At 36.1% G+C, this 12,235-nt stretch overlaps 1 protein-coding gene across 1 annotated transcript; it reads left to right on the plus strand.

Annotated features, from left to right (window-relative positions):
• Window positions 1-31: 31 nt before the first annotated feature.
• Window positions 32-12,235, plus strand: LOC136241714 (uncharacterized). Its single transcript, XM_066032986.1, has 8 exons — window positions 32-173; window positions 238-356; window positions 1,705-1,777; window positions 2,784-2,848; window positions 5,318-5,423; window positions 10,476-10,594; window positions 11,885-12,021; window positions 12,072-12,235. The coding sequence occupies exons 1-8, from the start codon at window positions 95-97 to the stop codon at window positions 12,184-12,186; spliced, it is 813 nt and encodes a 270-aa protein (XP_065889058.1). The 5' UTR covers window positions 32-94; the 3' UTR covers window positions 12,187-12,235.

Genomic DNA, 12,235 nt, shown 5'->3' on the forward strand with positions numbered 1-12,235 from the left:
AAAAATGCAATTAGCAAGCTAATTTTGAAATACGAAATACTTACAAATATTAATTCTAGACGAATTCAACTCGGAATTCAAAGTGTGTTCTCGGATGAGTTCTGTCGAAAAGGTGCATCCTTTGGCGTCAAAGCCGCTCTGTACGCCTCACTTCTATGATACAAACTTTCAAGGTTAGACCTAGCGTCTTTCTAAATATTTGTGTCACGTGATTCCATCCATGTTGCTGTTCTTTAGTGTGTGTTCAGTTAAATCAACCGCTATGGTTGAAACGCCCTAGCCCCCAGGAATTGGCTATGCAAATGGCAGCTTTTTGTGTTCAACTGGACTCACTGGTTGCTTCAACCTTCTTTCAGGTATGTGTGCAGATAACAGTACCCCACAGATGTTACAGGTATAATGTAAGTGCATACGTTAAAATGTGGTGTGCGTGCATGTGTACGTGAGTGGGTGTGACATGCACTAGAGTATGTATCCATACATTGTAACAAAAATATAATCGTTTATGTGTGCCCCCATCTCCATTTTGATGTATATGTACAACCACTTAGATATAGTAACATGCTGCTATTAGATAGAAAACTGCTATTACTATATTAAATTATTAAATCACACAGAGATCATTAATCCAGTAATGAGGTGGCCACAATGAATTAAATACAAGCTGTCTTGATTATTGTATTGTTACATCCTGATACACTGGTGTATTGCTAGTACAGGGAGCCATCTGTATGTACGTGGTGGGTCCCAAATATAGCTGAGATGTGCTTGATGACCTCATTTATAGGGCCACCTCAATTTTGGTCCCAGAGGTGACTCTGTTTCCGGCATATCCATTCAATACGTCACATACATGCAGAGAGTTACATGTAGCATTTGGTTTTGTTGTTATCAGCAAGTTCCCAGGCAATATAGTAAGCCCAAGAAGCTGTGATTAAGTAATGTACCAATTGTCTATTGCTCGATTTGCTGTATACGCTACAAACTTGGAGTGTATACATAACACAGATGTACACCTGAAACAGTATTCACATGCACATATGAGCGCGCACGTACGCACACACACACACACACACACACGTTCTGTTAGTCTATCTTTACCAGTTGGTCTTTGTTTTATTTCCCACTGCAAAGTGTTGAACTTTTGTGACAATAATAATTGTCATGATGTTTTACCACCATGACATGTCCTGACATACAAACAGTTCAGCTTGCAAGAAATTTCTTTTTACATTACTATGCACCATGTTGGTGTTATTATGCCATTCATTTATTTCATTTGGTATGGTTTGTGAATTGAATGGGCCGATTGCTTTAGCGTATCACTGCTGTATGCTGGTTACAGAAATCGGCACTTTTTGAACTTAACATCACCTGCTATATCAAGTACATAATAAAGGTAAGACCTGCTTGCTTAATGCAGCCGGTACTGGCTTATTAAGGTCAAAAAAAATTTTTGTCCAGAAATTTCTGATATTGTTCTTGTGCATAAACATACACGCTTCCTGCATTTTCCAGCAGATGATAATTTGATACAAAAATATCAGCCAAGCCCTATAGGTATTTGAGAGTATTAAAACAACTGCTTGCTTAGTAATCTGTCTACTAAAACACATACATTATGTGTACTGTTGTTATAACGTGTACTGTTGTTTCTCTTGGGTTGTGTGTAGGCTGTAACACACTTGTAAACATTTTGTGTAGTCTGTAGATCAGTCAAGTAGCAAGGAGAATGCCAATAGAAGAGTATCGTTTGAGCATGGTTTTAGCAGCAAAGGTATGTACACGTACCGATGATGTATAATGTATTGTCATTTCATTGGTAATGAGTCTTTAAAATAAGTATAAATGTGATCACTGATTAGAGACTACACTTTCCCAAATATGTGTACTGTATGTAGTTCTGTGAAAGGCACTTTTGTAATACCACTAGTTGGCTGATACAGTATTAAGTTCTTTGAAGAATTATACAGTACATTATATGATATGTGACGCAAAAACTTGCATACATTAAGTTTGAGTATTGTCTGTTTGAAAATTTTGTGTAGGTATGCTGTGTGCGTGCTCACATTCGTACTTAGATCAATCTGTTCCATCCCAGTAAATGACATAGGTCCAGCTATTTGCCTGTTCATGGAGAGTTAGTTTTACCTCTGAATGTCATGTAACAAGACTGTTGCTTTAAAGCGCCTTCACACTTGTATGCACAAGTGAGTACAGGGCTAAAGCTATACCTTGGTTGATTTGCTTAAACATTTGAAGCCGAATTCCAAGTCTGTAACTAAAGTTATGACTGCAAATTTAAGAGCCTGTAGTTTATTTTCAGTATACCATATAGTCTAAATATTTCGAGGAGTAAAATTTCAAGGTTGAGCAATGTAAAAATAAATTTGCAAACAATCCCATATGTAATATGGAGGTCTGAATTTTTCAAGGATAAAATTTTCGCTGTTAATTCCAAAAACGTCAAAAAAGTACAAATTTCCACTCTCGAAATATACGGCAGCAACTACACAAATCCATTTCTTTGCTCTTCCTACTATAACTACTCACCATAATAGGCTAAAACTTTGGTGACCCATTTTTGGATACTGTAGATATTACTGAGACAATAAAAAGAAATTCTGAACTACTTAGGTTTTGCTGAGACAGTCATGTACATGTGTAAGATGAAGACTTTACAAGCTCTCTTTGTTTTGTACACTGTTATGATGTGTCTAGTGTTTGGAAGTAGTTTTATCCTTAATGGTTATAAAAATTATTTTAATTGTTGTATGTAATAGCCATGAGCATATACGAGAAGATGAATGATACTCTACTGAAAGCTGGAGTCCAGACGGATGCACAGGTTTAGTTCACTGTATTTAGTAGAATTTAATAATTACCAAGTACAAATAATGTTGGCTCTTCAGTACATTAGTATTTTTTGTGCAGAGCTATAACGTGACCCGGTCTGACAACCAGTTTTATAACCTCTCCAAATGGCACTACTTGACAACCCATAACTTGTCTTGTGGATAAGTAAACCACTTAAACTTTGGTACACATAAAGCTAATGCATATGGCAAAGTTTCAAGTAGACTAGGGAAGTTATGAGTTATCAAACTTGGATATCTGAAAAGACCGTTTTGTCAGACTGGGTCACACGCACTTGTCATGTGCATACTGTAAAAGCAGAAAATTGACAGGGAATCAAATTTGGCGGTTGGCAAATTTTTGCTGATGTTGTCGAATTTAAATAACCGGCTAGCCAAAGTTAAGTATGAAAGTGACGTTTGCATTGTAGTGCACATTCTGTCAGTGGATGAGGGCATGGCTCTTTTGAAATACTTAAAGAGATTGTCAGCAGCCAATGCGATATTTAACTAGAGAATCAAGAAAACTTAAGGGAACGGCTGATTTTGATGAATACTAACACTGGAAGTTTGCTACTGAGAATGGTCCTATAGCTGCAGTCAGATGTAGTACTGGAGCAGTACATGTGCATGCGATACGTAATTAAGGTGGGTCCCTGCAAGCAGGTGGAACTAAGTTCGTCAAATAGACGTATTGTTCAATTCGCCAAATATTTCTAGCCTACTTTATTGTATGTTATTAGGAAGCCATGCATGGATTTGTATGGGGTATCTATGCATATGGCTTCTGTTTATGGAATCGCTAGTCCATATGTTCAAGCCATAATTATTTTTTGTAATGCATGAATCTACAGTGTAGGGCTAGCATACAATGTTATAAGAAGAGGTGTCATGTATTATAAAAGGTGTTCTCGAAATCATGTAAACTACGACTCTTTATGGTTTGAATTAATAGAGTTCTGTATTTTTATATAGTGTTCTTGAACTTACAGTATTGTCACAGACATGTACGTAACTTGACAGTATAACCATTAAAACTGAAATTCAAAAACCAGTGTGTAGGTTTTCAACAAATATTGTTACTTAAAATGAATACATTACTCAGAATTGGTCGCTCTTCCTTGTGTGTGTTGAAATAGTAACTGAAAAATTTTGTGTAGGTTTGCTGTGTGCATGTTCAATTAATGCCACTTATACTTCGACGAATTTGTTCCAGCCAGCACCACCCCATTAAATAATATGTTACAACATAAGCCCAGCTATGTAGAGTCTGGGTCGTAACATTTTACTTAGAAATTGTTCATACTTGCCAGTCTCAATAATTCAGAATGCAGTGTTGGGTGATAGTAATGGATGGTCACCCGATGGCTGAATACATCAACCATTCATGTAAATAGTGATTACGGTAACGTATCATGCTTATTGCTCACATATCTATTTTTGAGTTAGACTAAAGCACAATATATATATAATATACAGTTGAATGGCCCCCCTATGGCCCCCCTTTTCATATATATACTGGCCCCCCTGGGTTAGCTATTACCCCCCCTAGGTTTATACCTAAAACCTTGGACAGTCACATGTGTCAGTCAATGAAAATTTTGCCTGCTACCACTTGACCAACAGTAAAAGTTTAGTTAGAAGTGAAAAGGTTTAATTGATGATCTTTCCCTTAGTTGTACTGTATACAATCAAATGGCGAATGCATTCATAGTGAAATTTCCCAAAATCGTGCATTCACACCCAATTTTTCAAAAATTTCCTGGGGGGGGGGCATGCCCCCAGACCCCCCTAGAAACCTCATGCTTCGCATTTCGTTATAGTGATCCTCTCTCATATTTGTATTAACTAAATGCCCTCCCTACATTCCAAAAAATCTTACTTTGCCCCCCCCCCCCCCCCCCCCCCCCCAACTTAATAAGCCTTGTGAACACCTCAAAAAGGACATCCTTCACTGTGGATACCTTGATGATCAAGACGTCGGCCATTGTATTACCTGTACATGTGTTAGACACCTGAAAATCAGGCCACCTTCTTTATAAGGACAGGTCATATTGATTCCTGGTCTATGGTCGCATTTATATTACTGCTGTTCCATGACATCAGGATATTTCACCTTCAGGATGATAACATGGCGTCTGGGCTTGTCATAGTTGGCAGATATATACAACGGCATGTACAGTATTAAATCAATTCAGGGAACATAAATTTGTTGTCACCATAACTTTTTGTTTCTAAGTAATGTCTGGCAGACTTTGTTCAATATTAACTCGATATGTGCTGATAAGTTTGCATAGTGTTCACCACATAGCAACACTGACAGTTAAGACTGGTGTATTAAATTCAGTTTGTAAACCACAAATTAAATTATAGAACTTTAATTTTTGTTTTGACAGTCTTCATCTTATTTGTATTATACTGGTATTATGTTGATATTAATGATGATCCTTGATGATATACAGGACTACCTGAAGATGACCGGCCTACATCAACTATTCCCAAGAGTTCTTGAGCATTTAAAAGATCCGAATGAGCCTGTTGTTGATATAGTCAGTCCAGAATTGGATGGTAAGAAAAACTTTGTGTGTGTGTTGTGTGTTGTGTGTTGTGTGTGTGTTGTGTGTGTGTGTGTGTGTGCCCCCTAATGAATTTTCACTACATTATAAACAAATGCATTAACACAATAGTATCAGTGATAGTGCTATCACTAGTTTCCACTATCAAATGTTCTCACAATCAGTGTGGTATGACATGCACAGCACACACTAAATAGTTGTCTGACTGCTGAAATACATTCATTATGAAGTATACTTAGTGGTCATCTTCTTAATAAGACCACTTTGTTAGTTCATGTTAGGGCTGGGATGAATATTGCCTTCAAATATTCGCTAATAACATGTTTGAACATTCGAAGCTTCGGTGTTAGCTTTCAAGTTGTAGGTTTTCTTGTATTTACTAGCATCCTTCTAAAGTATTATCTTTCTAATTCTATTTAATAAGTTTATAAGCATTTAGAAAGTGCATAGCAACAGTACTGAATGACGAGATCGATCGATTGCAAATGGGCGTGTCCGTTATACTGCAATCATGCATAGTTAAACACCAACTAATGGCTAAAAGGACATTTTCCTTTTATATCTATCACTTTATAAGGTGTTTTAAGGCTATAACTATTGTAGCAAGCTAAACTGTGATGTTTTAAAAGTGGGCGTGGCACTCACGAAGAGACGAACATTGATCGCGCAAGATCAATAAGCAGCTGCAATAAAGACAATAACGTGTATTTGTAATTCTTTCTTAGACTATGAGTGCATTACAAAGCTTCGAAGGATATTTTTATAATTCGAAGTTTACTTAACCTTCAAAACCACGATACATTCGAAGCTTCGTCCCAGCCTTAGTTCAGGCATACAGTCTATAGGTGCTAAAACATATACCGCTAAGGTGTACTTCATGACCTCATTAATAAGACCGCCTCATTATAGTGACCATGTCAAGTAGGTCCCATACATAGCTAGGGTGTACTTCATAACCTCATTAATAAGACCACCTCATTGTAGTGACCATTCCATGTAAATAGGTCCTAAACATATGCAAGGTGCACTGTACTGATGATAACACAGTCATGTTGCTTTTTAGTTCCTGAGGTGGGATTTTTAACATATGTAATTGATAACACAAAGTCTGAATGATGTCAGTTACCATCAACAGAACTGATATACCTGGTGTTAAATTTCATCCACCCGTGATGTGTTCCTATCCAAATATGATAGCCTGGTTGTAACTGTACAACGTAGCTAACAGACTCTTAGTCTATGATAACTATTTAGCAGTACATATACTTGTTAGATATATAGGTAGCCAAGTGAACGCTTGTTCTAAGACTTGCAATCTTCTTTGTATTGCTCCATCTGTTCTCTGGTCTTGTGTGCATACAGTATATACATGCATTCCCTTTTGGTAAGTGTGCTACATTGGTGTATACCACATGTGGGTTGCATGTAGAACTATCAAATTGCAATTAGTATTTTTAAATGTAAAGTTCAACTTACTATGTACATACCTAGTATCTGTTTTTGATACTGTCTAATTTCTTAAACGTCACAATACCATCAAAAAATAAAAACAGTCCTTAAAGTTTCACTAGTTGTATGAAAAGTACTATACATATGAAAAGATAATATGGACTGGTGTGCAATAATATACTGCAATGAGCTTGGCGTAAAAATGTATAGAAACTGTACTTTTGTGGAGAGGCCTAAAATGGCATCTAACTAAGACATACCAAAAATATAGTTATACTGCAATATTAAGAAACAATGTCGTACCATCTATGCAATATCAAAACCGCTCAGCACTAACCTGGGTATTGTTATATTAAATCTGTATAAGGTATCTGTCTATCTGTATTCTTTATTTGTCATGTTGGTTACTTGGCAACCACAGCACATGTTAAAAATCAGTGGAATTACAGTAAGTGGCACCTCAGAAGTCTGTTGTTATTTTATTCTCTTTGTTATTTTATTGTCTATATTAGCATGTTGGAAGATAGAAGTACTGAGTGAGAGTCAGTGAATATGTTTTGTAAACTGCAAACAAAACCGCCAAGTAAACATGTAATTTACTTTACCCGTGCATGTTTATCCAACCATGTTTCAGTGTGTAATTCTTGCCTTAGCGGTTAGAACAAATGATTATCATGTCCAATGAGTGTACTGGTGTTGGCCATATTTTATCTACTCTGGCTAAACTTTTTGTTGCAACTTTTTCTGGTGTGTGTAGGCAGTACAACTATCTTTTCATGTGACCTTTCTTCTCATACTCTGATCCTTTAGGTGTAATGGTTCTTCTGTCACTGTGTAGCTATTCATCCTCTAACTCTGTACCTAAGCACCGACATTTTCTCTTTGTACTTGCAATTAATAACAAATTGATTTGAAGTGCATAAAGGAGTGTATTAACATAGTAAAAGAGTGTAACTATGGTACTATACTCTTGCACGTCTGTCAGGTACCAGTGCTAGTGTTAAAATATGTGAATGCATACAAATGTAGACATACACAACAAGTGCTTATCATAGTTCTGTATGATGCAAAAATAAGAGAATTGTTAACCACTCACAATTATCAAGTGTTGGAATTTAAATGAGTTGACATAAAATAATTCATCATTTCTTAGTGACGGTTACGGTATACTGGTTCATAATAGTTTTAAGACATTTGTTGCTAAGAGATCAGTAATAACATGTAAGGGAGGGACCTCTTGATCTAATATATTACATCTGTACTCTGTGAAGTCATGGGACATGTATATTTCCTTATATGTGTAGTGGTATAAATTTATTAAGGATAATTTATCAGAAATGTTTTCATTGTTAAGTAGTTACTGAACTGTAGGTCTCTTGTTATGCAGCAACATTTTTATATTGCCACAGATATATTTCTTGAGAAAATGTCATTGATTTTAAGGTAGAGGTCACAAAGGTTTGAGCTCAGTTGACCAATAATAGCTATCAACCTAAAACCAGTTTCAATAACAGCTTGGCAGTATTAGTCTGCATGGCTTAACCAAGCTGAAAAATGCCTTCAGAGTGAACCAAAACCTTTCTGTGGAATTTCAAATCTTTTTATTTAAATGAATTTTCTGCTGAGTACCCTGATGAGCATAACTCAACTATGGTTAAGGCTGCAGGCTTGATTTCTTTGCTGCTTGATGTCACTTTGAGCGGAGATATGCCTTTGCAGCAGCTACAGTGCATACATCACTGACTTACCTTTGTCCTCCTTTGTTTCCCATTTCTTTCTCCACTACACTGTGTAGGTGTTGGTTCATGATAATGTGCTAGATGGCTTCAGTGGAGCTGGCTATCACGAGAATCGTCCATAATTTCTATAGTAATTGGATTGATTGCAGAGGCACTTCTCGTACTGTTCTTTGTAATTGGTGGAACATACTCTAAAACAAAGCAGGAATGGCCACTTTATTATTCAGTAATTGATAGTCAGAGTGTGTGTTTAGTAGAGCTGTGACCGATTATTGGCTCCCTAAAACTGATCGATTAACTGTTTAATTAGCTTAATGGTTATTTTTATATATTTTCAATGTAATTTTATGTATTAACAGTGTTTTCTTAATCAAATTGCCGTTTGACATTGGAAGTAAGGGGGAAAGAGTGGCTTTGTGATGTTTACTTCAAACAATAAACAGCCTCCTCACTCACTTTAGTGCATTCTTTATGACCAAAGCTGTAAACAATTCTGTGGTCAGGTGATCCAATTGTATAATTGGTTGTTGCAAACATAGCCTGAATCACCCTCAACAATAACTAATTTGATTGTCCAATTATTATTCACAGCCCTTGTGTTTAGTTGCAATTTTTTATCGCAGAGGTGCTTCTACTGTTCTTTGTTTGTGATTCTGATTAACAGGTAGAACATAGCTGAAAACAAAGCGTAATGACCACTTTGATTTTCAATAGTTGATAGTTGGGTGCCTGCTAAGTCACTCAGTTGATTCTTGTAATGTCTGGTCAACACTATTCTTGTAGTATACATTGATTTGCCAGTTATGAGTCATATTACAAAAATATACAGAAAATGAAACAAGGGAGGTCATCTACATCTGCAGCTATACTAGTGGACATTTAATCCCTACTTCAGTCATGGGTATATTGTTGACAGAGGTTGCAAATGCCTGAAGTAGGTGTTAAATGTCCACTTTATAGCTGCAGAATAATGTACATGCATATACTAAGAAATGTGATTTACCTGGTATATGGTGTTTACTAATCACACCACAACCTGATATTGTAAGATGGAATGTGGTAATACAGATATTGTGATCTTTGGAAAACAATAAGTGTGTTAAAATTCACTGCAACAGTTGTAACTGATCATTATAAATGGAGATGTACTTATTTATTTTAAAACGCATTTAACCAGTGGATTCCGGGTTTTTTAAAACATAACGTGTACTAATTAAACAGGTTGTCACCCTGTGGTATGTTCCTACTTCCAACATTTAAATCCTGTAATGCACTCAATTATTATGACTTTGTTAATCCCACTAAGATTTCCTGTTAAGTCTCTAACTAGTGCTATGGGATACGCATATACTGCAATCGGCTTTCAACACAATTCTACCATTATTGAAAATGATTAGGGTCTAACTCTAGAACTACAGATCATCAAATATTGCATGCCAATAGTTTAGTCATATTATATTATTGAGTTGACAATACCGTATTGTTTATGAAATATCAGATCCGCTCAGCACTATATCTAAATTAATGCATACGTAAGCAATATTTGTGGCTTTGGACTTTCTTTTTGAAGACGAGCATGTGATTAAGGAGAGGTGACCTTTACTTTACTGAACAGGTAACTTCACAGTGTATGTGTACTTTCTGCGTTGTCATACCAAGTATGACAGTGTGATCAAAGTGACCATCAATAATATACTAGTAATTGGGTGTGACTGATAAAAAGAGTGTCATGTGTATATCAAATAGTTAGATATCTAAAACTTTGTATTGTTGATGTTGTTGTTGTTGTTGTTGTTTTTTTGTTTTTTTTAATTGTGTTGTCTTTTAATAGTTTTTTTTCATTCATTTTTGTGTAGCATATTTTTCTCACATTACCTGTCTGAACAACTTGTTATCAATGTCACAACAGCTCATCAGTGAGATTCAAGGTGCCGACAGCCACAAGTACATGGCATATGAAACTGCATTACTTCATGTAAGTAATTGTATTGGGAAGATGGTGAGTGATGTGCTAGGATTTCTAATATGGAATATTTACCGAAATATGTTTCTATTCCTTGTAACAGGAAACATCCTATACTTCCATCACATAAAAACAGAGTCCATTTCTACTTGCTACCTCCATATGCCACCACTTTTACTATACACAGATGCTTAAGCACTCTTTTTTACTGATTTTAATTTTTTCTAAAACCAGACCTGCCAAATCTGTGAAACATGATATTTAAAGTAGATACAAATAGAATGCTTGGCAGGTGCTTGGCAGGTTAGTACATACACATGGTGTGAGATAGTACTCTAATAGAACAGTCATATACTTAGCAGCTGATAGATTTATTTTGCAACCTGCTGCCAGCTCACTACTAAAGGCTTGAAACATAAGATTAATTTGAATACCATAACACAACAGAAACCTATTGAACTCTCATACAACAGTAAATATCAAGTAGGTCAGGAAGTTGGTAAACCATTATGTGGTCTTTCAGCAACCATTGCTGCAAGGGAAAGACTATGCCATCAACATTCTGCCAGTCCATAAGTCTTCAACGACTCCATCAATGAAGGTCAAATTTATACTGTAAAGTCAAGGGCTTGTTTTATCAAATTAAAAACAGGTGCAAATTATTTTTTGTGTGGCTATACATGTCAATTATTCAAAACATATTTTGTAAATGTTAATTCTCAGTGCTTCCTGCTACGTTTCTAATAGCTAGTTTCTGCCACCTGGTGTTCACCTAGTACTTTGCCCACGACTTAAGTGATGAGACATTCTGTGCCAGAATAGCATCATAAAGTTACAACAGTTGGCAATTCATTATAGTATAATTAAGGGTACAGCTGGAGACATAAAAACAACAAGAAAGTAGAAGACCTATATATGCTAAGATTATTGCTATAAAATTAAACCTGTGATTAGGCCACTCCTAATAAATTCTATGTTTCCTGTCTACCTCCTGCATCTAGTTATTGTCAGCTCTAAATATTCCATTATTCCGTATTCTTCCATTATTTTCCGGTTGATCTTGCATACTGACAGGCTCAGTAAAAGCCATCTTGTACCAGTGTCAGCAGTACTATAGCTTTAACATGTTTTATGCAGCATTTTATGGTTGTGCCAGGCAAATAATGGGTTGAAAAGCTGTCAATCGTATAATGAATAATGGAAATAGACTGCCCACTCGCATGCAAATAGGCCTGAGTCAAAGACGGGAAGCAGAAAATTTATTTAGAGTGGTGCGTTATGGCTTTCTATATCTTTGTGTAGCAATGTGTAAACTCCGTTGGACCAGGTTTGAGTAATTACAAGAAAGAAATTGAAGCTCAGTTTCAAGCACTGAAAGCTTCTTGTGCTGTCACAGATGATGAACCCAAGCCGAGATTGTCAGAGGATCTAGAACAATGGTAATTAACTTTCCTAATATTTATTTTACAGTGTTATTCAATTTTTATAGGTTAGAGGAAATCACAGAACGTTTGAGTGGAGAAGCAACGTCTTTAAGACCAGAGTTCATCACACCATTCAAACCATTACTAAAGCTAGTACATAATGTACCTGGTTACGAATAGTTACGTCATTTTACCGTATTGTTTCTAATAAATTTACGTATTGTATTTA

The sequence above is a fragment of the Dysidea avara genome, chromosome 12 (assembly GCF_963678975.1).
Source record: "Dysidea avara chromosome 12, odDysAvar1.4, whole genome shotgun sequence".
NCBI lineage: Eukaryota > Metazoa > Porifera > Demospongiae > Dictyoceratida > Dysideidae > Dysidea > Dysidea avara.